The sequence below is a fragment of the Pocillopora damicornis genome, chromosome 8, assembly GCF_964200805.1.
Source record: "Pocillopora damicornis chromosome 8, jaPocDami1.2, whole genome shotgun sequence".
Lineage (NCBI taxonomy): Eukaryota > Metazoa > Cnidaria > Anthozoa > Scleractinia > Pocilloporidae > Pocillopora > Pocillopora damicornis.
In genome coordinates this window covers 17,097,360-17,113,935 of record NC_142677.1, presented here as the reverse complement: position 1 = coordinate 17,113,935, position 16,576 = coordinate 17,097,360, and the positions used below count along the sequence as shown (strand labels likewise).

At 39.5% G+C, this 16,576-nt stretch overlaps 2 protein-coding genes across 2 annotated transcripts; one reads left to right on the top strand and one right to left on the bottom strand.

Moving 5' to 3' along the window:
• Positions 1-187: 187 nt before the first annotated feature.
• LOC113671989 (solute carrier organic anion transporter family member 4A1) lies at positions 188-9,155 on the top strand. The gene is made up of 10 exons (XM_089213796.1): positions 188-297; positions 1,343-1,486; positions 2,197-2,388; positions 3,162-3,547; positions 4,311-4,713; positions 5,337-5,514; positions 5,787-5,931; positions 6,532-6,710; positions 7,227-7,441; positions 7,824-9,155. The coding sequence occupies exons 4-10, from the start codon at positions 3,344-3,346 to the stop codon at positions 7,952-7,954; spliced, it is 1,455 nt and encodes a 484-aa protein (XP_089069922.1). The 5' UTR covers positions 188-297; positions 1,343-1,486; positions 2,197-2,388; positions 3,162-3,343; the 3' UTR covers positions 7,955-9,155.
• On the bottom strand, positions 8,344-16,495 carry LOC113671988 (solute carrier organic anion transporter family member 4A1). The gene is made up of 10 exons (XM_027188255.2): positions 16,236-16,495; positions 14,441-14,567; positions 14,059-14,250; positions 12,847-13,223; positions 11,853-12,255; positions 11,421-11,598; positions 10,793-10,937; positions 10,399-10,574; positions 9,684-9,898; positions 8,344-8,864 (listed from the first exon to the last, which is right to left on the bottom strand). The coding sequence occupies exons 2-10, from the start codon at positions 14,562-14,564 to the stop codon at positions 8,725-8,727; spliced, it is 1,950 nt and encodes a 649-aa protein (XP_027044056.2). The 5' UTR covers positions 14,565-14,567; positions 16,236-16,495; the 3' UTR covers positions 8,344-8,724.
• Between the last annotated feature and the right edge of the window lie 81 nt (positions 16,496-16,576).

The window sequence follows — 16,576 nt, the reverse complement described above, 5'->3', positions numbered from 1 at the left end:
GATGACAGCTGCATCTCTTTTTGTGACGTCATAAGACTGATGTTAAATCAAGATACTAAAGAAGTTAAACCTTTTTGATGGAATTATTGATCCTCATAACCAGTCTGTTTGTCAGGGCAGAAAAAACTTCGGGAGAATTTACATAATGATCAGAGTGAAATGGACACCGCATTTGTTACCCGAACCTGGCGGTGCCGTTCGTGTGAGTTCAGCTGATATCAAAGGTGTATTACGTGATACTGGCTCTCTTCTGATCACCCTCCGCGTTTAGAATCTCTCAACTCTAAGGATATCCAGGTAAACAAGAAGCAATAATGTTAATGGTAATTTAACAATTGTAGCTCAGTGGAAGATATGATGCACTCACTGAATGGTTACGCTGAGATCTCTAGGACTTGACAGTTTGTCCTTTGGGGAAGATCACCGGAGCTGCGGCGAAAGGTAAAGCCAAAAAAATTTAATTCGCGCGAAATTCCGCAAATGAAGAAAGGGAACTTCCTTCATCCACAAATTAGGATGCATTGTAAATATGGAGATCTGAAGGTGGAAGGCGAATTATTTATTGATCGTTTCTACGGCCTGCACTCAATCACTAGATTTGCCTCGACAAGTACCACTGTGTAAGGCGTCATAGTAAGTAAGCATAAAGTAACATCACGCATCAACGAAGGTGACTCGGATTGTTTTACTGGTCATATGGAATGATATGGTTTCTTCAAGCAGGCTCACTGGAAAATAATGAATGCTAGATGATAGAATCTCAGTAAAATTCCGAGCGATGTACGCTAACCATCTTTATTTTCTGATCAGCCAAGTTAAAACATAAAATATAAGAACTGGAGAAAATTCTAACTATCCTTTTGACTTTGTGACGGATGTCTACCAAATTCATAGTTTGTAGGAGCTTCACCTCACCATGTTACAAAACCCTCAACTCAAAGAAGGCAACAAACTGATTGGCTCGACAAAATAGGAAAGCAAAAAAAATAAGCTAGAAAGGAAAATGAAGAATAACAACAATTTAGGTTATGGATATAGAACGAAAAAAAATGCTTTATGTATAAAAACGTATATTAACTCCGAAGAACTTGCATAGCTAAAGCAAAATAAGAGTTCACGGGTAAAATTATCAAAATAAAAAGCAACTATCTAGAATGAAATCTTTCAAATACTTACTTATAAATATACAAATACTTGTAATCTAAAAGTCAATATTTACAAAGAGAATGATAAAAAAAAAGGGAAATTTAAAAGAATGTAAGTCTAAAATTCAATGTACATGGTACTTTCTGTTGTTTGAATGTCAATGTCAATGTTCTTAAGTTCGATTTTTTAATTTTAGGCGGCAGTTATAGAAAGATGGAAACAAAAAAGAATCCTCTACTCCTAAGATATGGATGGAGAAATTTCAGACCGGGGTATCTTCAGTTTATGAACAACTCCAAATGTTTCTTGCTATTTGCCACTGCTTTCAGTATTAGTCAAGGTGCGTTTAAAATCAGAAGTCGTCTGATGAAATATTTGCTTATCATTTGAAGAAAATATTCGACATTTTTTAAAGACATGTTTATGCAATTACATACACTGTTTTGTTTCTATTGTTTGTTTTGTCCCAGAAGCATTTTGTTATGCTCTTTAAATTCAACCTTGTACTTTAAATCAGAACCGAAGATGACAGAAGAACTTTCGAAACATGTTTTTTAAAAATGTCGCATATTTTCTTAAATGCGTGCCATATCTGCTGCTATCCAGACCTATCATCATTTTATAATAAAGGTTATAAGGTCTCATGTCTTAGAACCTTAAAAGGAAGAAGTAGCGATAGAACGGAATGAGAAATCTCTGCTTCTCTTACCTGCTTTGGAATGATGACCTATTTGATGCGATTCACCAAGTGCGAAGCAAATAGAGGATTATCCTGTATTGTAACTGGCTTTTTTCTTGACTGAGTTACACGTAAAAACCGATGGGTTTCTAAACAGTCTAGTAGTAGAGCTAAAAACCTTCCAAAGAACCCGAGTAATAATTTAAGCCTCGTTCCAAAACGCCCCGGAGCTGCCCATCTTTAGTTTCCTCAAACACATTATCATATAATGCTAGCGATTGTGCATCAAACCCCCATTTGGGGGCCTTTCCCTTTCTTCCTGGAGTTCAAAGATCCTACGAGTGATATTTTTTATGAATGATATTTTTCAGGAATGACTGTTGGTGGTATAAGCTCTGCCGTCCTCACAACCATTGAAAAGCGATTCCAGTTTACTAGCAGAGAAACAGGGTTCATCGCTGCTTCCAATGATATTTCTGCCATTCTTCTTACATTTATCGCCAGTTATTGTGGCGGCTATGGAAATAAGTCCAAATGGCTAGGATATGGAGCTCTGATAAAAGGTGCACTCCTTGATTTTTGACGCCTGCCTTTCTCATAATCCATGTAATGTGTTGCCTGTCGGCAGAACTCCTGTTTCCTTCAATATTTGTTGTAGTCACAAATGTCTTTAAGGACTTAAATTATGTGAAAACCGTCCAAAAGCAGACGAATCAACGATACAAAGGGAAGTGAAGCGATCGAAATGGTAAAAGCAGTTGTGACTAGAGGCGGGGGGGTTGGGTGGGGCTATCACGCTGCCCTAAACTAGTCTTCAACCGACGCAGAAATATATCTGAACAGACGAAAAATATACAAACGCAAAATAAAAACCTAGCATATGAAAAAAAAGGAAGCACATAATATGACTAATTAGCAAAAGGTACAAGAACGCGAAAAACTAAACTAAGCAAAAACAAACAGATGAACATGGATAATTACGTCACCCAGGCGTCTAAATTTGCTTACGTACCTGTCAGAGTTGGTAGCAATTTCAGTAACACATTCGGTTTATCACGTACCAGGATCCTACCGACAACCCCTTAGCCTTGAAAGGTCTGGGTACGAGACTTACCTTGGGTATCAGCAGGTTTCGATGTATATTTCGACTCAACAAACCTCTGTTAAGATTAGTTGACTCATTAGTCGCTAGCTCTTAAATGATCGACGGTGCAAATATAGTAAAAAGTCACCGACAAATTCATGATTATCATCTCGTTGACAGTACAGGCTGAAAAGTAACCTTAGTCCAAAAACATCTGGTAAGTTTGAGAAAGACATCTTATGAACCTTTCAGGTGTTGGATGCTTCATACATGCCCTTCCCCACGTTATAATCGGGCGATATCAACCAGAGGCTGACCACGGAGCCTCTACGGGTCAAAGGCAGCTCTTCTGTCACGTGAACACCACAAACACAACATCGGATTTAGAGAGTTCCCAGTGTTTATCGAAATACGCAAAGAACTAGCACTACCTGATGATCTTTTCGGTTGCGCAAATGGTCATGGGAGCTGGAACGTCACCCCTGTACTCACTAGCGCCCGCTTATATCGACGAGAATGTCCACCCAAAATCGTGTCCAGTCTACTTCGGTGTTTTCTTCGCAGCAGCAATTGTTGGTCCTGGTTTAGGGTTTCTTGTTGCAGGTGCGATGCTTACAAACTACGTTGATCTGGAAATGGTAAGTTCCCAGGAAATAAGCTCTTAGCGTTCTGTTATAACTTCCTTCGACAGGTTTATAAAAATAGTTCCAATTGTATGTTATTCACCAGCCGGGAGGTCCGTATTGGGAAAAACTGTGCCCGAGGTCTTTAGTACCGCCCGAGGCCTTTAGTACCACCCGAGGCCGAGGACGACTTCTATTGTAACAAAATGCAATTCCGTATGTCAGAAAAAAAGTTGCTATTCACTAGCTGTATAAGTGGATTTTGCGCACCGTAGTTTTCATTTTTTGGTGCCAAGATTTATAATTCATTGACTACAAGTTTGAGGAATATTAATTCTAGAGAATTATTTAGGGAAGCCCTGGACGATCATTTCTTGTAATTTCTATTATAGTTTTAACAGCTCCTAACTTAGTGTATTTTTGTTTTAATAGGTACTATCATATATATATATATATATAAGTGAAAGAATCAAAGAGGACGCATCGATTCTCTGTTACTGTGAGTTCCGTGCCTAAGCGCTCGTCAGACAGAACTTTCTGATGTCTGTCTGACGAGCGCTTAGGCGCGAAACTCAGAGTAATAGAGAATCGATGCGTCCTCTTTGATTCTTTCACTTATATAAACTCAGCTCTGCTACCACAGCATTGAGCACTTTATGCCAAGGTAGAATCTACCCCCACATTTATATATATTATTATTATTATTATTATTATTATTATTATCATTATTATTATTAGGACTATTATTATTGAAACCAAAGATGCATTTTTCTTCCAGCCCAAAGGCTTTCACATCACTCCTCGGGATTCACGTTGGATAGGGGCGTGGTGGCTTGGGTACGTAATGGGTGGAAGCCTTCTCGTCCTTACTAGTGTGGCCCTTTCAGGATTTCCACGGCAGCTTCCTGGTGCCAAAGAAAGGAGGGAACAATTGTTGAAAGAAAGAGCCATTCCTTTAAAAGACCAAAACGTAATGGAGAACCTAAAAAGTATTATCCCAGCGACAAAGCAGCTTCTCAAGAATCCTGTCTTCGTTTTTAATGCTTTGGCCCTGTCGGCAACCACTTTTGGTAGCGCTGGCGTGGGGCCTTTCCTTGTGAAATTCCTTTATCTGAAGTTTAATCTAAGTTTGGCCATTGCAGGGCTGGCCGTTGGGATAGCGGTGGCTCCTGGTGCTGGAGGTAAACTCTTGTTGCTTATGTCATAAGCTGAACAGACGCACAATAACGTGGAATCTGTTCGTTATTTACTCCCCGTGAATGTGACTCTAGCTTAGTTTCTCATGTAAGAGGCGGTTTGATAAACCTGGAGCCACCTCCTAGAAGAGAAAGAGATGGCTACAAAGCTACTTATTAAGAATGTTAACTACTAGCGGATAAAGAGCAGATTTAAATTGGAAACAGGCGCAGCCCTGGCTAAAAATATTTAAACACTTTGAAGACAAGGGTGCGCAAATGACGTAGTTTCGCAAGGACTTAGGAAGCACTCATTATTTATCCCGGGAAGAGGGGATGGTCGGAGGATTTTGGGAGGATCGCGCTAACAGAGTTTAAAGGTGAGACTACAGAAAATTGACTGCCAATGAGAGGGGATCATCAGAATACTACTGAGCCTAATAGTAAGATCAGATAAATTGTGTCGCGACATTCCCAGAATCCTTCATCCCTCCCAAACCCCACCCCCCCTTCCCCTACTGCCCCAACGATAAATAATGATATCGGTCTCTTACGCCTTGTTTAGAGATAATTATCGAGTTTTGATTCTAAAAGGGACAATTTATTTTACTGCAACACATTATTTCCAGGTGGTGTTTTCTTGGGAGGTCTTGTTGTCCGTCGTTTCAAGTTAAAAGAGACACTCCTTATGGCAGCTAAATGCTGTTTGATTATCAAGGTTGCCACAATATTTACAAGTCTTATTTGGCTAATACCCGGATGTGACGAGGTGCAACTTGCTGGGATAGTCAAACCGTACTGGGACAGGTAGGGAGAAAGATAATAGCAATTGAAGTAGTTGAATTGATTTTGTGATTTCTGCGCTTCTCCACGTGTGATAACTGGAGTTCTGAGTGGTTTATAGCTCGTTTCCTGGTCATTTCGTAGACACTATCACTAAAACCCTTGTAAAGAACTAGCAAGTTGTAGATTATTTGTAGGTTGTAGGGATTATACTGGCTGGACTGTCATGTTCTATAGCTACATATTGCAAGGATTTCTTTAATGATTCATGGACTTAACTTGTTTGTCTTTCACAGCACAATGGGAGGAAATTCTTTAATTTCAACATGTAACAAAAACTGCATTTGCCCTCTGTCCCTGATCAGACCTGTGTGTGGCTCGGACAAATTAACGTACTTCTCTCCTTGTTTTGCTGGTTGCACTTCATCAGACACTAGTGGGGTAAGGTTTAAAAACAGAATCTTTCCTTGAATATGACCTATCAATAGTGATGTCAGCTAGAACAAATTCAAAATTTCCAATGATACAATACAATCTCAAGGTCGAACATGGAAATCGCCATTTAGAAGGGCATAAATTTTCATCCGCATCAAAGAATCAACTTTTACCTACATTCAGCGCATGAGATTACCATGTATAACACGGGTGACATGATGACTTGGGAAGAAGGAACTTTATTGTAAAGAGAAAATAACTTTGAGTTTAATAGTTTACTAACAAACATGATTGTGACATTTTTTTTTAACATAAAGCACAGTTTGTAGTCAGAATGACGCGAGATTTCGAATCAGTCAAGAGACTCCTCAGAGATTTCGAAATCCTGTTCGTAAACTTACAATTTATTATTCGTCTGACCCTCGATCACAGAAAGATTCTTGAACGCAGGTCCACGAGTTACATTTATTCAACAAAAAACCCGTGAAGTACATATACTTAATATAAGCCGAGCCACAGATTCTGTAGCACATGTATCCAGGCCATACTAGTATTTTTACCTTCAAAGTTTACAGTGCACTGGTTAATGATGTGTTTTCGTAACAGGTTTACACTGGGTGTAACTGTGTCTCGCCACCTTTTAATGTCTCAACACCCTTGGCTTCTCGTGGATTATGTGACAGAGGCTCAGGCTGCAAAAATTACATCGTATTTTTGGTCGCTGTGCTACTTCTGGTGATGGCAGGTTTTACACTTTCTGTACCAAACAAGACTGTTGTACTTAGGTAAACACATGTAAAAGTAACAAGACTTTTCGATTTGAAAACAGCTGGCAGGCCTGTGCCCCTGAATTCTTACAACGTTGGTTGTCCACAGTTGTTTAGACAACCAACATTTGGCAGAACGCTTCACTCTCACAATGCCTCTGTCCATCCAAGAGTATAAATGGGTACTGGCGCATCAGGAAAGCCTGATGAAATAATGGGGGGTAATCATGCGATGGAAGAGCATCCCCTTTCAGAAAATTTTCCTAGTCGCTTCCTCGTCGGAAACCAGAATAAGCTCCGGCTGAGTGGGCCACTTGGCTCCAGCGCAGACCTTGCCTTTACCTTTTTATTCTTGTACAATACTGCAAGTACTAACAATTAACTACTACTCATTTAAAACTCTTTGCTATTTACGACTTCCATTTCCAATTCGGACTTAACTAACATTTACGAAAACAAAAAGGAAATCTACAAACATCAAAAGATTTGCCATTACAATAGCAATATTATCATCTCAGCTGTGTTCAATCCTAGGTCAGTTCCTGATAACATTCGCTCCTACGCATTTGGCTTACAGTTTGTATTCCAGCGAACTCTTGGATTCATTCCCGGACCGATAATTTACGGTTGGTTGTTTGACACTCGCTGCCTCGTTTGGGCGGAAAGCTGCGGCAGAAGAGGCAATTGTCAGTTTTATGACGTACATAGTTTGTCCTATGGCATCATGCTTCTCGCCGGAAGTTCCCATGGTAATTTTGAAATAAGATTTTGATACATTTCTATCTATTTATGTTTTATCCTTGGCATCCGTCCATCCGGTCAGCGTCTAAGATGGATGTGCAGACCAGTGTGTCGAGAGTGACAGTTCTTTCTGCAGCCTCTGCACTCGCACTCAGTGTCATGCGTCGTCGATCAATAAAGAGCTTCAACATCTCCCATTCTTCAACCACCCCCCCCCCCTTCCCCCCACTCTACACACTAACCAAGCTTAAAAAAGTAGACCTTGTTCACCTTTTCTTATGAGTCATTCACTCGCGAGAGTGAACTTTAACTTCAACCATAATTATAACTATCACTTCAGCAATTGTACTAAGATTTCATCGTAACTGTACTTCATTTTTCTTTCTGCAGTGTTGGCTTCTTTATTCTATTTCATTTCGTTTTGGTATTGTCGCAAACGAACTACTTTAGACGAAGTGAAGAGCGCCAGGAAAACGGTAGAATACGGCAAGAAATTAAATGATCAGGACACAAGTGTGTAAGGGAAGTCATGGGTTCCAAATCTGTTCTAGAATCCTTTTATAAAAAGTGATTAATGGACACAACTCTAATTGTCTTAGTGCTAGCTTCTTGGTGTCAACGTTAACATTTTTATTATGGAGGGTGAGGTTTTTAACGTGACGCATAACTGAAGCCCAAATTAATTTGTGACGCGTGACTTTTACAAACATGCATTTGAAGTTTTGCCTTTTAAATTGGTGACGCGTAAAATATTGTTCAAAATACACGTGACGCGTGAATTTTTTTGATCAACGCGATTGGAGCCCTCTCCACCCCCTCCCCCCTCCCCTCACTACGGTCCATAGTATTAATATAACACAGCCAGAAGAATGGTTAACTGATTCATACAACAATAGTAATACGCATAATATAGTAATAGTGATACACTTTATAGAATATACAATCAGAACACGGATAATAAAAAATGTTGGAAATTCTTAAATTGTGACAAAGACCTAACCTTACTTAAATTGTCACCGCAACCAGTGGAGGATGGTTTTTACGGCAAAAGATCATGATCGGTTCATATTCTCTTGTTTTACGGCTTATGGTTAATATTCTTTCCATATGGTCACCAGAAAAAAAAATTTACGGATAATTTTTTTTTTACGATGAACGGTTAATTTTTGTCAATTTTTACGCCTTACGATTGAATTTTTCGGCCGTTTCTCGGCTTATGGTTGACCCCATCGAGATCCTCCTAGTTACAGAGGCCGGCTTATATAGACAGTCTAACCGTCACATTGGTTACTTAATTAAGTACAGTTTTTTTCGACAAAGATTCTCCCGTCATTTCAATTTCGTTTTTAGTTTGGTCTTCGTTTACATCATCTTCATCGTAGCTTGATTTGCAAAACCAAAAGCTCAGGAAAAAGAATAACACAGCCAGACCTGAGAATTAAGAACGAAACAATAGTTAGACGAATTTAATACTTGAAGGAAAAACAGGTGTTTTAAGGTAGGCTTTAACAAAGGACAAATTTAGTCTTTTGAGTGCATTCAGATGTCAAACTTTCCCTACCTCGATACGACTTATTGTAAGCTTTAGAATTACTCTTAGTTGCTATCGGCATTAAAAAGGGAAAAATAATAAACTACATTTTTACCTGTTACAGATATTTAAGTAAAGAATACTTGTGAGCTACAATCATGAAATTTCGATTAAAAAAAACTTGCAAGAAATACAGGCTTCGACGGAATGTGAACTCACGCCACCCATATACTAGTTGGACTACCAAGCCACATGTTGTATTATCGTTGCATTGGTTGCTCGTGACAGCGAAAGGCTTATGGCTCCTACGAAGCACCTACCCAGGTCTCACTGAAAGTGCCTCGTTTCCCAAAAAAATTTGCCTTCTGCCTTACTTTTTATTGGGTTTAGTGTTATTAACCTTTGATACCCCTAAGTTTCACTTCATGAAGGTGTTTTCCATAAGACTGCAAAGAATCCGGAATAGTTATGGTAATGCAAAAGTTTGAGAAAGGGCAAAGGTAAGGAATGTCATCCTTGGTGGAGGAATTCTTGGTTGGGTGGCGAAAGGTTTAAAGTTGCTTGTTTGATACAAAGTAGGTTAATGCGCATACAATTACAAATACTACGTAATGATGTACTATGCTTTTTATCTTCCATAATTGAATAAATCAGAAGCTGTCCTGTATTTACTCGATCGATGATGGCAGTAACAATGGCCTCGCTGACTGAAACCTTACCTTTCATAATACATCCCAAAACTGTTATTGCTAACGACAGCTTCTTGATATTGTATATTTGACATCGACCTCGTTTTCCGCAGCTTTCTCCCCAGAGAAGGCAAAGATAGTCAAATATCCAACCAGTCACAACGGGTCCTGGCATAAAGCCAAGAGAGCGCTGGAAAATAAACTGGAAACCTAGGGAGTAGGATCTTTGATTATCCGGTACACATCTGTGGAGAGTAAAATAGAAAAGTCGATTGATATGAGATAGCCCTGGACGCTTTTGAAACTTCGTGAATACCTCCGGCTTTACGATCACTTCCACATATTAACGTTTTTTTTTCAAGAAAATCCATCAATGTGTTATGAAGAAGAGCGTCACCAATTTCTGGAAATGTCTTTCACGAAGGCAGTGAATCAATGATGTATACAATGATAATCTCGTCTTGTTCATTGGCAATGTTGAAAACACTGAGATCGTAATATATCCGAGTGGAGAATTCCCTGTAATCAGTCTAATAAGACTACTCCCTGTGTATAATTAACCGCAAATCTACTCTCATAGACGTTTATTTGGTTCTGATGTAACTCTTATTCCCAACGAGTGGAGGCGCAGCTGCACCTCCGTGTAAATCAGTCAAATCTGATAGTCAGGGGACTATTCGCAGTGATTCGTCGGCGAATCTAGCAGCGTTAGAGACATTTTCCGTGAAAGGAAACATTTTCTTACCGTAGAGCGACGGTTTTGCTTGGTATTGCCGTAAGGAAAACGGCTAAGATCAGCAAACAAGAAACTAAGAGGAAATACAGAAAATTCTTGCAGCCTGGTCCTCGGTCGCAGTAGCGTTTGGCGGCTGTTACTTCGGTCCCATTCCCAATAGAAGGAATACAACTACACTGGTATGCCTGAAAAATTATTTATCTATTGTTAATACTGAACGGAAAGTTGTGAATTTTGTTGAAGCTGAGTAGCTTCACAAAGTACAGGGATCATGTTGTAACCTAATTTTTTTAAACTGAGATTACCTCGCAGTTCCTAAGGTAAACGCAATGCTGAACCGATCAGAGCGCGAAATCCCTTTTTCCCTAGAGACTATTACAACAAACATGTGTGGATTTCATACCTTAGATCCTTCCACTTTTGAACATCCAGCGTGGCAAGGCGAAAAATAACTCAAGTTATCCTCTCCACACACGGGATCAATATTTGCGATCGAGCAACTACAGTTCGCATTGCATGGGGCTGTTAGACTTCCGATTTGTGACTGGCTATTCGTGATAAACGAAAAGGTAAAGATCAAACCATTAGAGCCCCAATGATGTCAAGGACGTAGGTGAAAAAAAGCTTCTTCTTATGTAGAGTCAAACACCTTGGTTAGGTAGTGTACACTTTTTGGCCCGTGGCCCCACCCAGTATAAATATAAAATAGGATTCTACTTAGTTCTACCACGACATTCATATGAAATTCTGGCCTAATTGGGATAATTTAAATTATCATTCCTACCAATACAGAAAAAAACTTTCATCCTGATTTATTCATTGCAGGAAAAGCAAAAAATCAAAAATAGCTGCAATTTTCCAAGCTTATCCAATTCTTTTGACTAAAGTTCTTCTGGTTTTGCAAGTATAGTGATGAACCAGAATACTGATATGTCACCCACGCCATTTACTTATACTCCTGAGAGTCGAGGTGTGCCTCTATAGATCACTTTAAAATTTTTTTTACCGAGAATGACAGTAATTTTCCACACCTTTTGTAATAGGGTTTGGTGATACCCGCCAATTCGATCTGATTGCATCCCGGGATGATAAAAGTTGCTGCTGTCCATACGGTAAAAAGTTGAAGAAAAAGGCAGCACATTGCAGAAAGTCGGCACGACTTCTTCAAATTAAACCGCCTAACAATGACACCACTCAAAAAAATACCACCTGAAAGAAAAGTTAAATAGACATACGTATTAATCAAGAGACGATCAAGCTAAGAGACTCTTCCTAAAAGCCTCCTTCCAAGAGAAATCACCCTGAAGTTATTAAATGCATATTGTACTCTGAGTGAAAAGTTCGGAGAACTAGCATAACAGACACTGAATACGATGACCTTGTAAGCACGGTTCTCTTAGAACTCCAAGAGCACGAGACAGGCAAACAAAGGGATAGCAAAAAAGACAAGAAATTTTAACCACCTGTGGCACCTACAAGGAACACTATCCCAAGAGTAACACCAGCCAAGCCTGGGTTCGGATTAAATTTCAACTCGGCGAACTTGCTGATAAAGGCTCCCAATCCGGCCCCGAAAAACGATCCTGCTGTTGTGGCCATAGTGTTAAACATGTATGTTGGATTCTTTAAGAGCTTGGTGGTGGCTGGCACGATATCTTTTAAACTGCCTTGTAATCTGTGATCACTTTTTGGCAAGTTTCCTTCTTCAATGGCTTTATCGCGCATCTCTTTTGATCCTGGTAATTCACGAGGAAATCCAAGGATTACAATGGCGCAGACAAAAATCACCACACCGGTTGCAATGTATGCTAACCACCAGGCCCCAATCCACTGTGGGTGTCTTGAGGTTAAATTAGCTCCTTCAGGCTATCGTATAAACAAAGTATACATGTAAGTAAAAGAGAGCATCATGTTCAGCTCTGAAAATCACTTCAAATACTCTCTGTGTCGAAACTAGTCCAAAATTCATTTGAACGATCCCTACCACTTCTAATCCCACAAATAGATAGCTATAGACAGAAATTAAAATAGTTACTAAGCCAAAGTGAGTGATTTCATAGACAAAAGGACCAGTCATTATCATCACCTGGGGGGTTGGGGTCGAAGAATTCTGGGGGGATTGTACAGTTTTCAGGGGAGAGCGGAGGGGAAATCAGTAGGGGAAGGGGTACTGCAGAAAACTGACTCCCCATGAAGGGGGATCAGAAGTATATTACGGAGTGTTATTGGGGGATCCGGTAAATGTTATTGTTTCACAGCCAACAAAAGGCAGCTTTAGTGATAGTTATTCTTATAATACTGAATTAATTATTAGCTAGTTTAGCTAGGAAGAATAAGATATTTTTTAATCTTAGATTGTGCTGATAGATTATACGGTGTACAAATAGAGATATCTGACCAAATCCTCCGACCCCCACCCCTCCCCTCCCAGGTGAGAAAAAATGATCGCTTTTTAACCTGTTTTATGTCTACGTAGACATTGTTCAGAATCGGTCCCCCAACCACAAATCCAAGCCCACTGCCTGCCACTGCACCCGCGAAAAATATACCGAGGTATATTGGCGATGCTTTAGGATGAACATTTTCGTCAATGTAGGCTGGTGCGAGTGAGTACAACGGTGTAGTGCCTGCACCCATGAGCAGTTGCGCCAGACAGAAAATAAACAGGTAGAATCTGTTTGACTCGTATCCGGAGAAACAGGCGTTACCAGTTGAGCTGTTGCTGTTCACCATACACTCTTCAACTCGTCTGTAAATGTCTGTGGTGTTTATCACGACAGGTTTGTACGGACTAGTTAAGGCATGAGGAAGGAAAAATACAAAACAACCAATACCTGCGGATAACCATAGCACCATAGCAAGGATATCAATATCTGGCCATATCAGTATCAAAGCCCCCCCCCCCACACACATGGAAAGACAAAGTAATTTTGGTTCACACTTTGGCGAAAAGCACACATAGGCGCAAGAACTGGCATAAGCTCAAGCGTAAAACAAAAAGAGTGCTGAAACATTAAAGTTTTTTGAGACAGATTTCTTTTGTTACCGGGGAACAAGAAACTCATAAGTTAGCTTCGTAACCAAACATGTGGCTTCGACGCTTCGTAGCTCAGTTATAAGTGACACCCATATTCAAGAGACAGGGGGTATACTGTTGGTCAAAGGTTGAACTTTATTCAGCCTTCTTTATCTGCATCGACCATAATGGCAGTCACTTGTGAAAATCAAATCATGCTCTGGTATTCAGCTATCCAAAGGTCAATACATGATTTATGTTATATTCATTACCGACTTTGGTCAGAGCTAAAAAAGCTCCCCATAGAAATGTCACCACTATCTGCAAAACTTGTTTAAAGAAGTCTAACTTGGTTAAAAATCCTTCTGCATCAGTATACATAAGCGTTCAAGTCCCACAGATTGCTAACCCTCTAATTCTCATGAATGACCAAGAGAGAATTTCTCATAATAGTGTCAATGCAATATCAAGCGGACAAGGGTTGAGAATAAAGAAAAATAGCGATTAGGGGATTTTTAGTTGATCCAATACCAAATTCTCCAACCTAACATCATAAGAATTATATGACAGAGAGGAAGGAGAATTACTGATGAGATCTTGGGAGTGAAAGAGTTAATGAGAATATCAAAAGAAACTGTTATATTCAATCAAACCTGTGACAAGTGTTCCATATCCCAGCCATCTAATCTTGTTTCCAAATTCACCGTAAAAACTGACAAAGCAGACAAGTACAATGGCAGATATGTCGTTGGAAGCAGCAATGATTCCAAGATCTTTGCTATTGAGCTGAAACCGTTTCTCTAACGTGGGCAGATTTATGGCTGTTATTCCATTTACTGTCATGCCTGTTGTAATAACGATTGCACAAAATTAACTGATGATACACCGAGTTCATGTTTGTCCATTTTTTAACAAACTCTCCTGGTCAGAAACCCGTTGTATAGTAAATAAAAGAAAAGGAGCATGCGTACTTCCTGATAAGAACAAACTAGCTCAACTACCAAATCAGGAAAACAAATCTCACTGTTAACTAACTTTGCACAGTCGCAAGTATGGCGACCACGAAGAGGAAACATTTGGAGTTATTAGCAGTCTGGAGCCATCCTGGCTTAAATGAAAACCAGCCGTATTTCAGATCTTCCCTCGCAATCGCAGCCATGTCCTGGAAGATAAATCAGAAATCAGCAAAAACTACCATATGACAAGGATAACCAACCTTGCCCGTGACTTACTCTGGGTTTCATTTGTGTGACAAAGTAATCCGGGATTGCTTTAGTTTTACTTAACTTGCTCTGTGATTGGTCCAGAAAACGTGCGCCATACTCTCAACCAATCAGATGCAAAACTAAAAACAATCGCGATTTGATCACTACGTTTCCCGCGCTTCAAGCAGCTTGCTTGTTTTTACGTTTAGTTCTTAGTGGCTAATGATAATTTAAACCTTTATTCTGATAGGTCGTCGGGATTATGTTGGTTTTGGTTTCACGAAATCTGCTCTGTACGTAATCCACAATTTGCTTTCGCACGAATGAAAAGTAATCGAGGAAAATTTGTAAGTAATGATATAAATCTTAAGCCAGAGCATCCGAAAAAACAAATACTTGCTATATGCACACTGCAATGACGAACTGAACAAGATAAAAATAATACAAATTTTTCACAAATTGGATTACCCTAACCTTACATTGCTAATGCAACAACCTACTTCTTCAGATTTTGCCTGTAATCAGTTTTTACGATAACTTCTGAAATATATGTTGAAGCATATGAGATGGTACATTTCTAAAAGATTGTATTTGTACGAATTGCGTTTCCTTGAGTTATTTTTATTATCACAGTGTGCCTTTTATCTTTAACCTAACAGCTATACGTATCTAAATCGTCCTCACACCGGAAGATGTTTGAATTAATTTGACAATACAGGCCCAGGCGAGAACCGACTGCAGGTGGTAAGTGCATTCCACGGCCGAAACAACATGCACTTGACGGTCATTGACATTACTTTTATACATTTTGAAAACGATACTCTTTGACAGACGACTTGCTTTTCTTTGTTAGATCGTATTTCTTACGATAAGCTTTATTGTTCCCTTTTAGTTTCTGCGTTTTGTCGAGTTTCTTCTCTTCTTATCAGCAAGTTGTTTTCCGTACACGTGAGAATTTCATTTCTTCGCGAAGTTTACCGCAAAGAAAACGTACATCCTTAGACTCTAATGTCGCGGTCACGTATTGCTTTTTCGTGACCTAACGGGTCAAGTTAGCACTCTGTCCTCGTCTTCTTGTATCGTTTTTCTTTGTGTGAAATAATGATATTCATCATGTTCCTATTTGGCGGTGCATTAACCCATAGAGCTTATATCTTTTTTTGTCGGCCAAAAGTTAGGTAATCTGTTTTTGAATGTATACCATACATCATTCGCTTAATATGAACGCAGTTTATTAAAAAAAACAGAATCGAGAACACAAATGTCAATAGGAAGACATGCCTTAACAGTTTTTCAAAAGGCGTTTCAAGTATCACGCATTTACTACATTTGTTAAACCTGATCTCAAACAGAATAAATATTACGACTGTTATCCTCAAAGAATATGAAAGCTAGGCTTTATAGTGATGCATGCAACCTAAAATTACTGAGTGCTCATTTATAGTATTTTTCCTTTTTAAGGAACATGATTGTGCCTGAACCGTTAAAGCTGCCGGAGATTTATCGTGGCACTCCTGAATATAGAATAAACCACAGATTAATTTGTTCCAGGTACACCCTCTTGACTTGCAAGCAGAATATTTTAGGAAGTGCATGATCATGTGGCAACAAGCCGGAATATTTACCTGGATGGTGACTTTACTCCGGACGGGTCAGTGATATCGTACTATAACAGACCAAATAACAGACCAAATAACCACCGAGCTTCCGGCGAATCTGACTGTGGGTCGGTATTACGTGGAGTGAGTACGTGCACTGCACGCAAGCAGGACTTGATAGACTTGATATGCCTATATATGGGAGATGCTCAATCAACGTGGGGTATTTCGTGTTTGTGGGAAGCTTAACGAAAAAGAAAAACATTTCTTAATCACCTCGTGATAACAGGATGTCAGTTAACAAACTTGGCAAAAATTCAGTTTCAAAGGAGTTACGTTTCAGAAAGTTGTCCTCCTGCGAGAAGCAA